The sequence below is a fragment of the Colletotrichum higginsianum genome, chromosome 3 (genome assembly GCF_001672515.1).
Source record: "Colletotrichum higginsianum IMI 349063 chromosome 3, whole genome shotgun sequence".
NCBI lineage: Eukaryota > Fungi > Ascomycota > Sordariomycetes > Glomerellales > Glomerellaceae > Colletotrichum > Colletotrichum higginsianum.
In genome coordinates, this window is record NC_030956.1 from 2,756,517 (window position 1) to 2,773,022 (window position 16,506).

General features: G+C 56.6%; 6 protein-coding genes across 6 annotated transcripts; 4 read left to right on the plus strand and 2 right to left on the minus strand.

The window, feature by feature from the left end:
• Positions 1 to 586: 586 nt before the first annotated feature.
• Positions 587 to 1,581, plus strand: CH63R_04370 (Ras family protein; the record flags this gene model as incomplete). Its single annotated transcript, XM_018299345.1, has 7 exons — positions 587 to 616; positions 686 to 739; positions 828 to 923; positions 968 to 1,165; positions 1,219 to 1,263; positions 1,316 to 1,418; positions 1,472 to 1,581. 7 exons carry the CDS (start codon positions 587 to 589, stop codon positions 1,579 to 1,581), a joined length of 636 nt encoding a protein of 211 aa, XP_018160591.1.
• A 1,098-nt stretch (positions 1,582 to 2,679) lies between these two features.
• CH63R_04371 (Vacuolar membrane protein) lies at positions 2,680 to 4,146 on the plus strand (the record flags this gene model as incomplete). Its single annotated transcript, XM_018299346.1, has 3 exons — positions 2,680 to 2,949; positions 3,005 to 3,781; positions 3,835 to 4,146. The coding sequence occupies 3 exons, from the start codon at positions 2,680 to 2,682 to the stop codon at positions 4,144 to 4,146; spliced, it is 1,359 nt and encodes a 452-aa protein (XP_018160592.1).
• Positions 4,147 to 7,178: 3,032 nt separating this feature from the next.
• Positions 7,179 to 8,624, plus strand: CH63R_04372 (uncharacterized protein; the record flags this gene model as incomplete). The annotated part of the gene is made up of 1 exon (XM_018299347.1): positions 7,179 to 8,624. One exon carries the CDS (start codon positions 7,179 to 7,181, stop codon positions 8,622 to 8,624), a length of 1,446 nt encoding a protein of 481 aa, XP_018160593.1.
• A 635-nt stretch (positions 8,625 to 9,259) lies between these two features.
• CH63R_04373 (WD domain-containing protein) lies at positions 9,260 to 11,854 on the minus strand (the record flags this gene model as incomplete). Its single annotated transcript, XM_018299348.1, has 4 exons — positions 9,260 to 10,620; positions 10,830 to 10,959; positions 11,009 to 11,110; positions 11,162 to 11,854. 4 exons carry the CDS (start codon positions 11,852 to 11,854, stop codon positions 9,260 to 9,262), a joined length of 2,286 nt encoding a protein of 761 aa, XP_018160594.1.
• A 502-nt stretch (positions 11,855 to 12,356) lies between these two features.
• On the plus strand, positions 12,357 to 15,141 carry CH63R_04374 (AdoMet-dependent rRNA methyltransferase SPB1; the record flags this gene model as incomplete). Its single annotated transcript, XM_018299349.1, has 4 exons — positions 12,357 to 12,524; positions 12,584 to 14,417; positions 14,530 to 14,964; positions 15,023 to 15,141. The coding sequence occupies 4 exons, from the start codon at positions 12,357 to 12,359 to the stop codon at positions 15,139 to 15,141; spliced, it is 2,556 nt and encodes an 851-aa protein (XP_018160595.1).
• Positions 15,142 to 15,756: 615 nt separating this feature from the next.
• On the minus strand, positions 15,757 to 16,506 carry CH63R_04375 (Ilp is an apoptosis inhibitor; the record flags this gene model as incomplete). The annotated part of the gene is made up of 1 exon (XM_018299350.1): positions 15,757 to 16,506. One exon carries the CDS (start codon positions 16,504 to 16,506, stop codon positions 15,757 to 15,759), a length of 750 nt encoding a protein of 249 aa, XP_018160596.1.

The following is a 16,506-nucleotide window of genomic DNA, read 5'->3' on the forward strand; positions in this document are numbered from 1 at the left end:
GTTCGTCCACAGCAGCATACATGTGATGCAAAAGACCGGGGGGCGGTGGTGTAGGTTACAGTCTCTTTGGGCTGGTGAGTGCGCTGCTTCTGCTAGCCGCCTGGAGTGTCGTTGAGAGGAGATGTACCGTTCAGGCACTTCAGCGCGCTACAGCAACCGAGCCAGCGTCATCCGGCACCCCTGGGGAACTCCAATTAAAGTCACTGACATGTGTTACGTCAGCTACTTTTGCAACAGCGGAACGCACCTGACGAAGACGCCCGGAACCTTTTACTGGTTAGGCCCAGCGCAGCAAGCAGCTCTTTGATAGGCTGAAACCTGCAACTGCGACGAGCTCTCAGTGTTACCGCCTGCTTCCCTGTCAACCTCCACCATCACTCTCCGTCTTTCGATCTGTATCGACCTGCACTCGACTCCGACCAACCACCCCTGAAGCACGACACCGGTCCGTTTTTGACCATTTCGACATCCGAACCGATACCTGACCCAGTCGCGACACAGAAACTCTCTTCCACTGCGCAGACCGACGGCCAGCTGACGCCAGACTTTCCCCAACTTTACCTCACACCCCCCCCAACAATCCACGATGTCATCGAGAAAGAAGGTCCTTCTCAAGGTGGGCTTCCCTTTGCGTCTCCCGACACGTTTCTGTGCGGCATAATTGACGGAACCGTTATCTTTACAGGTCATTATCCTTGGCGACAGCGGTGTCGGCAAGACGAGTTTGATGAACCAATATGTACGTTTTTGTCTATCTGTCCGGCTTGTTGCCGGAGAAGGAGAAGCCTGGCGGGGCGCTGGCTGACTTGACGTTTCACCGGACATAGGTCAACAAGAAGTTTAGTGCAAGCTACAAGGCCACTATCGGCGCCGATTTTCTGACGCGCGAGGTTCTCGTCGACGACCGCCAGGTGACGATGCAGGTGGGCAAAGACCGATACGTTACTCGATTGTACACGCGGACTAGGCTGACGGTGGACGCCAGCTGTGGGATACGGCGGGACAGGAGCGTTTCCAGTCGCTGGGCGTGGCCTTTTACCGCGGTGCCGACTGCTGCGTGCTTGTTTACGATGTCAACAACTCGAAGAGCTTCGATGCTCTGGACAGCTGGAGAGACGAATTCCTGATCCAGGCTTCGCCGCGAGACCCCGATAACTTTCCATTTGTTAGTTGTTCTTGACGGCGAGATAAGGGGTTTTGGCGCTGATAAGGAACCAGGTCGTTCTCGGGAACAAGATTGATGTCGAGGAGAGCAAGAGAGTGGTGAGTGTGCCCGGGGTTGTTGATGTACGTTCAAGGTGCTGACATTCTTCAGATCTCGACCAAGCGCGCGATGACCTTTTGCCAGTCCAAGGGTGGAATCCCATACTTCGAGACCAGCGCAAAGGAGGCCATCAACGTCGAGCAGGCGTTTGAAGGTTGGTTCCATTTATCGGTTGAACAGTACACGAGAGATGCTGACATCAACTAGTCATCGCGCGGAACGCCCTCGCGCAGGAGGAGTCTGAAGAGTTCAGCGGGGACTACCAGGATGTCATCAACATCCCTATCGAGAACCCTCGGGACGGATGCTCTTGCTAAGTAGGCGCCGGTTGAGTTGGTTGATGTCGGGCAAGAAGAGAGTTTGGGCGGCACGCAGTATCGGGGCCCGCCCAATTCGCATTATGTTTAGTCCATGGCCCTTTTCCACATATCCATTTTGGCCTTGGCTTGATGTAGCATATCCTGCACTGGTGTGAAAGGTGTTTAGAGGTTTCTTTTGAATTTGATCACGGGTTTATTTGTAGGATTACGAACCTTTGCTGCTACGTGAGTAATAAGCGCCCGAGGGCCAATTTGAGTCTGCTCTCAGTGGCTCCTGTCCGGGTTTGCAACGTCAGAAAATCGAAAGATACTTCCCACTCCTTCGGGCTTCGACGTCAAGCACCGGTCCGAGCTGACGGGTAATGATTGCCGCCCGTCACGAGACTCCGCTCAGAAGACTGGATCCAAGTCTGCACTAAGCTTCAAGGCTGGGGACCGGCACCGTTTCCGACCTGGCACCTATTTTGCAAGCCGCCGCGCGGCGTCAATCTTGGCATTGTCCAGTTGCGGCAGAGAGCAGGCGGCAGCCTCTCGTGCTGTCAGCAGGTGCGGGTTGAAAAATAACGTAGGCTGAGGCTGAGACTTGAGACGCAGTGGCACGCGACCGAGCTGCGGCTATTGGTTGGCCGGCATTAGGGACGAATACAGGGGGGCCCGTTTTCGCCCGTGCCATTGAAACTCAACCTTGAAGAAACACCCTTAAACAGGATTGACACGACTCCCTCTCGAAAAGTAGTCACTCATTTGAAGAAGGCCCACGGACGACGCGTCCGACAAGAGAAGCGTGCCAGGCTTCCTTGTGGGTTTGTAGTCCCCGGTAATCCCACTCCGAGTATCGTCATACCCTCCTCCCGACGGCCCGAAGATACAGTTGGCGTACGGCAATCCGTGCCGGGCTCACATGCGCCGAGTTAGCGACGAGACATTCGACCGCTTCTCCCTTGAACACGTTCACCCGCACAGCTCAAAGTATCTACCGCTGCCTCCCTGTGGTCAAATGCCTACAGACTCGGCAATCTTGGACTACCAGACGGCGGACAATCCTTCCTGAACCTCTTCCCCCCTTGGCGACATACCACGAAATTCGAACCGAAAATGGCGCCGAACGAGCCCATGCTTCCCGCGGCGATAGCTCCCGAGCCACATGGCCGTCCCCCGAGAAGGTCCTTTTCGAATACCGATCGGTTGAGCGCGTCCGTTGCGTCTACGAACCGGTCGAGGTCAACAGCGCGGTCGAGGTCAACAGTGCGGTCGTCTGGATGGCAGGCGAAGATGGGGCTGGGAGGCGTCGCGAGACGGACGCTAGGCATTTCGTTACTGCTTGTTACGGTGCTGCTGTGGACAATATCCAACTTTCTGGCATCCGTACGCGCTGAACACCTCTCGAAACCACTGGTGGACCTGGGCTAACGGTGAACAGTACATCTTTTCGGATCATTCCTACGACAAGCCATTCTTCGTGGTATATATGAACACGTCGGTGTTCGCGGTGTCTTTGGTACCGATGCTGGTGCGCTTCCTGATGCAGAACGGCGTCGAAGGTCTCCGACGCGAGGCTTTGGTGGTCTGGAACGAGCAGCGGTACGGCAAGGAGGGCCATAAAACGGCCGATGACGAGGAGGACACGGTCGCGGGCGAGCGGCTGCTTGTCGACGACGAGCCGAGCCTGGAGATGGAGGGTTTTGAGATGACGAAGGCCGTGGAACGGCTGACGTTCCGCGAGACGGTCGTCATCAGCCTCGAATTCTGCATGCTGTGGTTCTTTGCAAACTACTTTGCGTCGGCGTGCCTCGAGTATACGAGCGTCGGGAGCGTCACGATCCTCAACTCGACGAGCAGCGTGTGGACACTGGTCTTCTGCGCGCTGATGGGCGTCGAGGGGTTTACGCTGCGCAAGTTCATCGGCGTGCTGGCGTCGCTGACGGGTATCGTGCTCATCTCGACGGTGGACCTGTCCGGATCGAGCGACGAGAACCGCGGGTCGTTCCCGCACAAGACGACGACGCAGATCGCAATCGGGGACTTGATGGCCTTTGTGAGTGCCATCGTCTACGGCCTCTATGTGACGGTGATGAAAAGGCGGGTCGGTAACGAGGACCGGGTGAACATGCCGCTCTTCTTTGGACTGGTCGGTCTGTTCAACCTGGTCTTTCTTTGGCCAGTGTTTTTCGTCTTGCACTTTACCGGGCTGGAGCCAGTGAGTGGACCCGTCTCCCCTCTTCCAAATATTACCTATCTAATACCGACCAGTTCGCCTTCCCTCCAACGGCCAAGATTTGGGCTATTGTCATCAGCAACTCGCTGTCGTCTTTTGTCAGCGACATGTCGTGGGCATACGCCATGCTGCTCACAACGCCGCTGGTGGTGACGGTCGGCCTGTCGCTGACAATCCCGCTGTCGCTCATCGGCGAGATGATTCAGTATTCGCAGTACTCCAGCTGGGTATACTGGGTCGGCGCGGCGGTCGTTCTCGTCTCCTTTTTGTTCATCAACAACGAGAGCCACGAGGACGAGTCGGGCGAAAATGCACCCGAGGCAGGATCCCGGGCGGCACACACATAGAGCCATCAAAGATAGACAGCGAGAGAGGACTGTTGTAAGGCAGAGCGCAGGAGCATACACACGCATGCATGGATCATGGCGTTTCATAAAGCATGGCGTTTCCAGCGTTTGGATTACCTGGAGCGCGAACACGGGCGCACAGCGTCTGTTTGGTGTACAAACACATGGTTATCAAATTCAAATGCGTTGCATCAACTTTTCCACCTTTGACATCTTGGGAGACTATGTGGGCAGTTGCATCCCGAGAATGGATACGAGATGACCAGGGCAATTGGCACGGCGTCACGAGGTACTTGGCAGCCTGCCGGCCGAACCGCTGTCTGGTCAATCATCAACCTTGCCCGACATGCGGAGGATTCACAAGAGTCGATCACACGACGGTAACGGACATTGCTGCAGCCGGTAGCGGAGCACTCGAGGGGCTTGGTTGGCGGGCGAAGGTTGACAGGCACATGCGAGCAGGGTTGGTGTGTGCCAGGCCAAGAACGCGAGACGGCATTCTGGAGAATGCGATGGGCAGGCCAAAAGACGATGTTTGCTCATTTCGGGATGGGGTTACCGGCCCCCCACCGCGGCCAGTATCACTGGGTGGCCTGGTTCCTATCATTTGCGTCTTGGGAGCGGGTGCTTCTCCAGAATTTGTCGAATCTTCGGGGTTATTTTACTGGGCTATCCCCTGTCATCTCATAGAGTTGCGGGAATTTGCAAACTTTGATGGTACCTTATGATGGTTCTCCTTGTGGGAGTCTTTCTGCCCAGGTCGTCAGGGGTTTTGAATGGAGCGAGGGCGGCGTTGAGACTGATATGGTGAGGAGGGTGATGCTGAAGACGAGAAAAAGATGTTGGTCGGATACGGCGCATTGTGAAGAGTATCGAGAGCCTCCTCGAGCGACGGGGAAAAGTCTTCAGGGCGACACCCAGACAGGCACTGGAAAGAAGATGACGGGACAAGACCGAAAGTGGCCTAACAGACCGCGAGGACCGTGGGACCCCGAAGTTGATGGTCCGCCAAAAAGTCGATCGTCGGGTGTCGGGGGACACTTCCTTCTGCAGAAGGACCCAAAAGTCCAGCCCAAAAAGGCACCAGGGCCTAAAAAAGGCCTAGAGGGAGAGGGGACTTCCGGTTGGGGGTTTTAGGGGGGTTAATGTCTGAATTTGATGGAATTTCTTTTGGTACTGCCGAAGTTTCTCAGCTTTCAGGTTCTCCGACCAACACAAAGACATTCAAAGACCACGAATTCCATAGCCACAAAGAAGGCGAGACGCGAAATACCTGTCCAGTCATGTCATTGGTTGTTTATTCGCTGAACTTTTCCGGCGCAACCCCCTCCCAGAAAAAGAAGGACGAGAACACATAGACCTACCTAGGGTAGGTAAGTAGGTAAGTATGGATGCTATGGTAGCAGTGTTCTATGTAAGTCCAGCCTGTTGGGAAAAGTGGCCCTACGGGGCGAGACCGTCGAGTGGCGAGAGGTCCATCCCACAAACAGATCCCTGGGCCTGACGTCCTTGTCTCCCCACACCCCATGTCCTTGCCCCCTCCCCCCCCCCCGCCTCCTCTCCAGCGCCTCTCACTCTGTCCTCCATCTTGAATCAAATTCGTGCAAAGATGTGCAAGTGTTAGGGTACGCGAGCCGTATTTTCGGTTTATTTTCTCCAGGAAGCTCTTCCGAAGTAGTTGCCACTGGGCAGGAGATGGGACTTCTTTGCCTCGCGATGACGATGGACGGCGACCTTTTTCTTTTTCTGTCCTTCACACGAAGCCACATGCTGTCATGTTTCCACCCAGTATTCTTCGAACCCTGTGTTCTTCTTTATGATCTGCAGCCACACAAACGGGAGAGTACCCCCAGCAAAGAACCCATTTATCTACAGAGTACACACTCCGGTTCTCGTCAACTTTGGGAATAGTGTAGCAGGGCAGTACGAGACTGGATCCCCATCTCAGACATCGGCTCACTTTTGATTCCTTTTGCCCACTCCGACGGGTTGTTTTCCCATCCATCTCACTACCTCCTGTAAGACAAAAAGAAACAACTTCGGCCAAGACTCGCGGCAACAGCTTAGCCCACGATCTGACCTGCCGCTCAGCTCTTTTCCCATCTCCCACGTTGCCGAGACTTAGTCGAGACTAGCCTCCTCCACCCACTCGGCCGGGCCCTGTTCATGTCCCCGTCCACTTTGGATCTTTAACTTTACACCCCTTGTCAACGGACACACATACCATTGTGGAATATCCTTGGAGCATACTTGCACGCATACACTGGTTCCCTTTCCCCGGGGCATCTATCTATCTACCCGAATCCTCGACTGCAAAAGGGAAGAGAGTCGCATAGGTTCACGCGAACCCCGTTCTCGCGTATCGTGTCGTGGCCCGGGTGACTTATCCTACGTACCTGGCTTTTGGGGGAGCTCTGTCGACAACGCCTTCGTCTGTCGTTTCCCTGCTCTCGCTTGTTTCCGGTCACTACCTCCTCCCAGTCGTTGCTATCTCCTCAGAGCGCGACTGCCACTGGCTGAGCCTTTTCTGGGACGAACAACAAGAGCCACCTGATCAACCACAACTGGGTTCGATGGTCTGCTGGGGATCGACGCTACCACTGCCGGTTCTGGTCCTCATCCGCGCCGTCCTTCCCTCTGATGGTCGCCCTCCCTGCATTGCACCTCTAGATTCATTCGAGCGCTCTCGAGAAGGAACGGCAAGGAGTAAAGTCTTCTAGGACTTGTCGACCACCCATCTGGAGCTGAATCTCTCCTCTGCTTCTGTCTCGCTTCGGCCAAAAACCGACAACACCTCGGACTTCCATCACATCAAACATCTACTAATCACCTAAGTTGCTTCTCCCTCCCAACGACGGGTTGTCCGCTCGGCGCCGCCAAACATCCTCGGTGCCCCTCCTCCGAGTCGTTACCTACATTTGCGCCACCCCCGATCCCGCGCCCTGCACATCTTCTTACGAGCCAGCCGCCGCACCCCTCGGCCACGGGAGGCTTGACGTATCTAAACGCCGCCTCGCCGACTGCCCGTGACAATGACTTCATCAGCTGCGCCGCCAGCCGATGACTCTCAACGCCCCTTGGCAGAATCCATCGCCGTCGCGACCCGGTCCGTCCACGCGAAGCTTAACAGGTTGATCATTGCCCGTCTGCCTCTGGCGACCCCTCCCCATGCCGCCGACCCGTCTATCTACGTTTCCGGTTTGCTTCACATCACGCCAGTTTATGCCACCTTCGAATCACTATGGAGGACCATCGCCGAATCACCTCAGCCTTCTGTAACTGGAGTGCAAAGAGACGCCTGGCTAGCCCTCGCTTCGCCTGAACCAAACGCTTCATCGAAACACCCAGCTCCTCTTTGCGAGCGGACACGCTCCATCTTAACGGCGCTGTACTTGCCGGGACTCATGCGCTCCGACCGGCTGCGCTCCGACATTGGAGCCCTTACAGGATGGTCTCCTGAGGTTGTCGAGGAGCAACTGAAAGCCGTCGCGGAAGCAGGACGACTGGCTGAATTTACGCACCACGTGAAGCGCACCATTGAGAAGAAGCCGCACGTCTTGATGGCGTACTCTTATATCCTCTTCATGGCCCTTTTTGCTGGGGGAAGGTTCATCAGGGCGGTTCTGGAGTCTGCAGGCCCGGAATTCTGGGGTCAAGTGCCAGCACCGATTCCTCCCTCTCAGAAAAGCTGTCAAGCACATGACCCGATGGCGGCTGTACCGTCATCCGCCGCCATGGGATCAGTGGACCTGATGAGGGGTGATCATAGAACGATTCGTGTCGGCACAAAGCACTCTCGTCAATCCCTCCCACTTGGCTTCTTCCATTTCGCGACTGTTTTGGACGGCGAGGATCTGAAAGCGGAGTTTAAGAAGCGGTTGTCGGAATCCGAAAGTCTGTTGACCCCTCAGGAGAGGAACGATATTATCCAGGAGGCGGTATGTATATTTGACAACATGCTGCTCCTTGTCGATCAACTGGACGACGTCTGCGAGACCAGCCTTGAAGATGGGTCAGCTGCGCCGCCTTGGGCATCCTTGACGTCTGGTGGTCGTCTGCGCGACAGCCTGGCGGTCGCTCGAGAAAGGAAGAGTGAAAAAACGGGTTTGACAGAACCCGAAGCCAGCGAGAGATCGAGTTCATGGGTTTGCAAGCACGCAAGACAAAAGACTCCTGAAACCGCAAACACACAAGGTCTGAGTGACTTGGAAAAGCAGCCACCCGCATATTGTCCGGCACCCAAGTCTATAAGATTCGGGCCGAAGCTGCCGGTGCCGCACCGAAAGGAGGATTGCAAGACACGTCCGACCGTTGGCACGACTGAGGTCGCGGCGTCTCAGCAGCGGCTGCTGCCTTGCTCTTCCATGTATCTGATATCCAACACCATTCTCGTGGTTGGCCTTGCAGTGGTTGTCAGCATGATCTTCTTTTCTAGAAGGTTAGTGGACAAAAATCAGACGATAGAGGAAGAGTGGTAGATGAGATGGAGGATTGGGTCTGCATCCTGAGGCATAGAGTGACGAGCTTGGCGTTCCGGCGTGGATTCTTTTTTGCCCCTATTCAGGATACCACATGGGATAGATATACGATACCCCCTTATTTAGCTCCCCCCCCCGTACTGTGTTTTTCTCTTTCCCGATTTCTTCCACTTTTCTTCCCGTGCTACGACAGCGGCAGTCTATAGCCAGTGGGATGTGTTGTTGAGTCACACAGCTAGCGGCGACGAATCAACGTCCTCATCCTCCATCGCCAAATATGAGGCAACTTTTTCTGACATGTCTCATTATGAAAATAAGGGAGCGACGCAAATTCCTCGCGAATGCCATGAGATCTAACCCCAGTGCAACGTAAAGCAGAAGCAGTGGTTTGCGGTGCGAATACCATGCAACCCAAACCTAACCGTCTTGCGTATGGTATCGTTCATGTCCTCCCCTTCCCCTTCCAGCCAATGCTTTTCAAATACAACTCCCCTTCAAGAGATTCGCGCCAATCCAGACCCATGCGCATTATACAATTATACAAGGGCTCATTTGAGCCCATCGTGGTAAACTCCCGGCAGTCTCCCCAATTTCCGTCATGTAATCGTGTACTCTCTCTCTCTCTCTCACTCATATCAGCACTCTGAATGCGAATCGCAGTCCTCGTCCCAGTCATCCCCAACGTCGGCCCATCCGGCCATGTGGCGGTTGCCGCCGAACTCTCCACCGGTGCGCAGGTTCCACGCGTCGCGGCCGCCAGAGCTATCGTCGTCGCCCTCCTGCCAGTGGCGTGCCATGTAGTCGTCCGATATGGTGACGAGCTTTCCCTCATTGGACCAGCTCAATCCTGTGACCTCGCGGCGATGGCCACGGATGAGGGGCGTTCCGTTGCGGACGATGGGGACTTGGCCTCCAGCGAGGGGCTGTTTCGATTGTGGGGTTGTGGCGTCCAAGTTGATGGTGTCAGAAATGGGCAAGTGACTCTGCGTGTCCCAGTGCTCTCGCATTACCCGCTCGTCGGTGGGAAAGACGACTGCGCATTTGTCCGTACTGCCAACGGCTAGGAGCTCTGTGCCGGAAGTGGACACGGGGCGTAGGGCGCAGCGGACGTAGAACGACTTAACGTGGAATAGGTCATGCTTGAAGCCATACATCGGCGCCAGGCCTCGGACTGCCGATCCGGCTTTTTGGCGAGGTGGGTGGAGGGAGAGTTCTGGAGCATGGCCGAGCATCATGTGCGAGGTGGAGTATGCGTAAACGGTGTTGTCCTTGCAAACGGCGTAGAGGCGGGCTGCGTCACTGCTCAGGGCGAGAGATGTGAGGCCATAAGGGCGCCAGCGGTGAGTTGGCGGTTCCGCGGTCACGGCAAGCGGCGAGGCGTCCTTGTTACGCGGCGTGATGTACCGGGTATCCCAGAGCTTGATGCAGGCATTTGCCTCGGAGGCGGATAGCAGAAGATGCTCGCGGCCTGGGGGCATGTATTGCAGCGCCGTAACGGAGGCCGGAGATGTGACGCCCTCGACGGTGCGGGCGTGGGCGTTGTCGAGTGTGTTGGTCGTTCTCGCCCAAAGCGCCGGCTGGTGCCTGTTGCGGTGGACGATGCCTTCGGGCCCGCGGGTGGAAAATGCATTGGCAGGTGTGTTGCAACACCGCAGATCCCAGATTTGAATCTTACCGTCGCGGTCGGATGTGGCCACAACATTTCCGTTGGCCTGGCCTGGTTGGAACTCGACTCGGCGCATGGATTGGAAGTGGCCGCCGTTCAACTCGACGGCAACGCTCTGCGACATGACGTCGAAGATCTTGCCCGAGCGGTCGCCGCAGGCACTTGCGAGACGGAGATCGTCGTCGGAGAATGCAAGATCCATTATGGCGTTCTCATGGGCCTGAATAACGATGCTGACTTTTGTTCGAGGCGTTGCTCCGAGAGGGGTTGTTGCCGTGTCGAAGAAGCGAATGAAGCCTTCCTCATCTCCAATCGCCGTCATTGGAGCATCTAGAAAAATCAGCCGTGGTCACAACACCCAAGATCAGGAAGTACTTACTGTGGCAGCTCGCAAGACTAAAGGGAATAGTATTCGCCTGAGTCAAGTGCGCGTTGCACATGTGAACGTCAGTGCTTCGGCTCCAAAAGGAAGCTGTGCTGGCCCTCGAATCTACGGACCATTAGTGACAACTCGTTACAGAGAGGCTGCTAGAACTCACCAAAAGCAGGATACTCGAGACGCTCACGTCCTGGACGAGAAGTGCTTCCCTGCTCACGAAGGAGGAGTTGAGCGCCAAACCCACGATTACGAAGCTTGATTACAGGCTGTGGCCGGTACTCAGGGAGGGTCTAATGTCGGTCAGTCAACTGACAACAAGCTCTGTAAAGCCGTACTTACAGCTTCGTCCTTTACCAGCTGGGTGCGCTTTGCAAGGGCTGTGACAGGCTTCAATCTGCTAGCAGACGGAACACCCGCTCGATTACACTTGAAATAGTCGATCTGCAGTGGGTTAGACTGAGTGGCACACGTCGAAGAAGTTTCATGACCCACCAAAGTAGACCTAGGCCGAAGACCGTCATATCCCACATTCGCAAAGTTGTTGGCTGTCAAAGAGCTGAGCTTCCTTGCAAACTCTTCCGGTGTTGTCTGCGGGCCTGCCGAGTACTTCGATCCTAAAGCTGTCGTACGACGGTTGGAAGGGGAATGTGCCTCGGGCGAGGTCATGACATGGTCCTCGGGTGGAGTGTTCTCATCCCGGCCAAAAGAGGACCTCGCGAGAGGGCTTCGGCCCAAGGGCATGTCCCCATCCTCCGCCAGGTCTTCCAGCTGGGTTCTCAAGCGCTTCGAATTTGAGCACCGACTCAACGGTGGCAACTTCATGGGTATCGGATTCACGACAGTCCGCTTCCGTTTCTTTGGCCCATCTCCGCTTCCAAAGGGCGACAGCAGGCTGCTGTTATTCGAGGAGGGGGATATAGGTTCGGCGAAGCTGGATCGCGGGGGTGTCGGTTGGGCATTGATCGCGGGGCTGCCCAGCTCGCCGAGGGCCGGGCGTTCTCGCGAGATGTGGGATGGCATGCCCCGCGGGGTGAAAAATCGACGGAACTTCCGGGGCGTCAAGACGGCTTTCTTCTTTTCTTTTCGAGAGATGCACGGGGGAGGAGACGAGGGGAGGGCGGGAGACGAGGCCGGCACGAGATCGTCGCTCGGTGGCGGACTGGCCATGCCACCATGGTAGAACATGACGATGGCAAGGTGGTGATGCCGATGACGATTTTAATCTCAAAAGGGTTATATAGGTAAATAAACCAAGGCAAAAAGGGCTTTTGGGACGATTGGAGAGCAAGTCTGTCGCCTGACGGGTAGTGATGGGCGGACCCTTGAGAATTGTTTCTGCTAGAGGAAGGGTCGAGGATCCAAAGACCAGCGGAGTGTCTGACGTCTGCAAAGTAGCGTGCCTACCCTCTTTACGCGATGCTGTCGCGCGCGCATCGCGTACGGTAATGAACGCGGGATGGGGGCGCACGGTCCCACCTTTAATTGATTCACTGGGTCGTTCCCACACACAATCACATCAGACCAATCAGATACTTTATTCTCCACTAAAAAATTCAGATGCGAAATGTCTGGACGGCGGCGGGGCGCATGTTGAGAGTCGACAATCTTGCATCTGCAGTACCTAGAGAGAGAGGCTTCGCACTCTCGCAACCTCGTGCACCGATTCCTCGATTCGCCCACCGACAAGATGGCGATCCAGAAGAAGCACGGAAAAGGACGTTTAGACAAGTGGTACAGGCTTGCCAAGGAGAAGGGATACCGTGCCAGAGCTGCGTTCAAGCTGATCCAGCTGAACAAGAAGTATGGCTTTTTGGAGAAGAGCAAGGTCGTCGTCGATCTTTGCGCCGCGCCCGGTGTAAGTATTTCGACTCTTCGTGAGCCAATTGTTGAGGGATATAATCTAACAATGTGCAGTCGTGGTGTCAGGTCGCAGCGGAAACATGCCCAGTCGGCGCCCTGATCGTGGGTGTTGATCTCTCCCCCATAAAGCCCATCCCCAAGGTCATCACCTTCCAGAGCGATATCACGACTGATAAGTGCCGAGCAACGATCCGCTCGCACCTCAAGACGTGGAAGGCGGACTGCGTGCTCCACGATGGTGCGCCCAACGTCGGTACGGCCTGGAACCAGGATTCGTTCAACCAGGCCGAGCTGGTGCTGCAGTCGATGAAGCTGGCGACCGAGTTCCTTGTCGAGGGCGGCACTTTTGTCACAAAGGTTTTCCGGTCCAAGGATTACAACCCGCTGCTGTGGGTCTTCAATCAGCTCTTCACAAAGGTCGAGGCGACCAAGCCCCCGTCGTCGAGAAACGTGTCGGCCGAGATCTTCGTCGTCTGCAAAGGATACAAGGCGCCAAAGCGCATCGACCCCCGCTTCCTCGACCCCCGTGCTGTCTTTGCCGAGCTCAAGGACGCGACCCCGAACAACGAGGCCAAGGTGTACAACCCCGAGGTGAAGAAGCGCAAGCGTGAGGGTTACGAGGAGGGCGACTACACCCAGTTCAAGGTCGTCTCGGCCAGCGAGTTCATTCACTCGGTCGACCCCATCGCGATCCTCGGCCAGACCAACCAGCTGTCGTTCGATCAGCCCCCCAACGGCGACGTGGCGCTTGCCGCGCTGGACAAGCTGCCGGAGACGACGGACGAGATCCGGAGGAACTGCGCTGATCTAAAGGTGCTCGGAAGGAAGGAGTTCAAGCAGCTGCTCAAATGGCGTCTCAAGGTGCGGGAGATCTTTGGCTTCCCGACCAAGAAGACCGTCCAGGAGAAGAAGTCTCTGCAGGACCAGGTGGGCGAGGAGGTCGCCGAGGTTGAGTCGATGGACGAGGAGCTGCGGATCCAGCAGGAGCTCGAGGCGCTCAAGAACAAGGACGACTCCAAGAAGAAGAAGGAGAGGAGGAAAGAGAACGAGAAGAAGCAAAGGGACATTGTGCGCATGCAGCTCAACATGGTCGCGCCCATGGACATTGGTATGGAGCAGGCCGGACCCCTCGGCCCCGACGCCATGTTCGCCCTCAAGACGGCCGACAAGGCCGGCGGAATCAACAAGATCGCCCGCGGCAAGATGGCCATCCTCAAGGAGAGCGAGAAAAAGGCGGAGGAGGCCGGCATCGTGTACTCGGACTCGGAGAGCGACGTGGAGGAGGACCGCCTCGAGCGCGAGCTCGACGGCATGTACGACCAGTTCCGGGAGCGCAAGGCGGCGGCCGACGCAAAGTGGCGCGCCAAGCGGGCCCGGGAGGAGCACGAGGACGGCGAGTGGGAGGGCGTCTCGGGCGGCGAGCAGAGCGACAGCGATGAAGACATGGAGGTGGATTCGGACAGCTCGGATGACGAGGATGAGGAGGAGGAGGACGGCATCAGCCGGCCTCTCGTGACAGACCTAGACAGCACAGCGGAAAACGGCAACCTGTCCAAGCGGGCGACGGCCTTCTTTGGCCAGGACATCTTCAAGGACATCGACATTGGCGACGTCGACGACGAGGCGTGGGGCGTCGACGACAAGCCTCGGGAGGAGCCGAGTCGAAAGAAAATCAAGACCGCCAAGGAGGCCGACGCTAAGAAGGCCAAGGACGACAAGACCAAGGCCAGAGAAGACAAGAAGGCTGCCAAGGAAGAGGTCAGGAAGAAGGCCGCCGATGGGTTCGACTCGGACTCGGAAAGCGGAGACGACGCCGGCTTCGAGGTCGTCAAGAACCAGGAGGAGGACTGGGAGAACCAGGAGAAGCGTCGTCCGGATGGCAGATTAGGTATGCCGTATCCCCCCTTCCCCCCCCCCCCCTCCACGCTCTTTTCCTTTTTCCTTTCTCTTTTTTCGTCTTGCTCTTCAAAACAGCAGCGTGGACTAACCCCCGCCCGCAGACATCGACATCATCACCGCTGAAGCCATGACGCTCGCGCACCAGCTGGCGACGGGCGAGAAGACCAAGCACGACCTCGTGGACGAAGGGTTCAACAAATACGCCCTCAAGGACCGCGACGGCCTGCCTGACTGGTTCATCGACGACGAGACCAAGCACGACAAGCAGCAGAAGCCCATCACCAAGGCGGCGGCGGCGGCGATCCGCGAGAAGATGCGCGCCTACAACGCGCGGCCGATCAAGAAAGTGCGCGAGGCCAAGGCGCGCAAGAAGTTTAAGGCGGCGCAGCGTCTCGAAAAGCTCAAGAAGAAGTCGGACATGCTCGCCAACGAGGAGAGCATGACCGAGAAGGAGAAGGCCGAAAGCATCGCCAAGATGATGGCCAAGGCCGGCAAGGTCAAGAGAAGGCCCAAGCCTACTCTGGTCGTCGCCAGGGGTGAGTTTCTGACGGCGAATCCGATGCGATATGCACCCACGATGCTAACGTGCCCCAGGCTCCAACCGCGGTATCCAGGGCCGTCCCAAGGGCGTCAAGGGCCGCTACACGATTGTGGATTCGAGAATGAAGAAGGACCTGAGAGCGCAGAAAAGGCTAGCCAAGAAGAGGAAGTAGATGTTGGCGTACAGGTGTTGGTCATACCCCCGGTCCGAGATGGCGAGGAGCACGATGTTAGATCTATGGTAATCAAAACAAATCATGGCCGGATACAGAAAAGGCGCATTCATGTTGGACTGTTCATTCCTTTCATGCACCATCGTGATTCTATGCGTTGTCATAAACCTTGCGGATCGAGTGCCCTTGGCTGGACAAGTGACTCATTCCACCCGCCCAAGGAAGTGTAGCTCTCTGTCCAGCCGACGAAGGAAATCATAAGGGTGTGCCGCCGCCGCCGCCGCCGAGGAAAGTGATCAAACCCGGTGCCAGACACCACGGACAGTATCGTACAGCATCCTTGTCGAACGAGATGGGATAGACGCGACGCGCCGGAACAAACATGGACCTTTGCCCCCTTTCTTTCCCACGAATAAATCAGCCCGTTGCTGCCGCGAACGAAACTTCCTCGCCGGGTTCACCGCATCTGAGAATCGTACAGCTGTCTCAGTTTCCCGCCCATATACCGCCATTTCTTTAAACCGAAAACGCCAATGCTGCCCTACCGAACCCTGAAATGCAAAGCGCCCCTCCGCCGTCTTGAGCGTCACGCGAGTCGAGGTATCTTGGCTGGCCTCACGTTTGGTCATCCTCCTGCTTGATCCTCGGTTCCTGTTCCGGTGCCCGCGGTCCCAGCATCCAATCCTGCATGGCGAGCCACTCGCTCCACTGGGTTTCGGCGCTCTGGATCTCCTTTTCGGTCACATTCGACAGGGGCCGAAGAAAAGGAACCTGCTGCTCGCCGTCCATGTCGTAGTGGGACTTGACCTTCAGCCACGTCTCGCTTTTGGCGGCAAACAAGAAGTTGCGGCGCTCTGCCTCGTGCATGGGGCCGATGCCCCCAACCCAGTCGTCGCCGAAGAAACCGTGTAACACGGCGGGGTAGTCGAAACCGGTGACCACCAGACGGCGAATGTAAGGCGTCAACGTCGAATGGGTCGATGACGGCACCTGAGCACCAAACGGCATCTTCCCAGCAGCGCGAGCCGTGGACGGCGTTGAGGGACCGGGACCGGCAGGAGAGCTGGGGCCGGTGTGTTTTGAAGACAAGACCGGGTTGTGGGTCTTTTGGAACGGGAGCTGGATGTTGACAAAGGCGGCCACGGCCTGGATGGGCCCGCTGTACTGAGCGTGGTCCAGGAAATAGCGCAGACACGACTGGAACTTGGGATACCACTCGAAAATGTCGAACTGTGATTCTTGAAACGGCTGGAAGGGAGGGCCGTTGAGCTGAGGGGCACCCGGACGACAGGCGAAAGAGTGGCCTACCTGCGCATACTCGAAGCCCGAGGCAGCGGAAGAACCGCTCGAGTGATGGTATGCCAT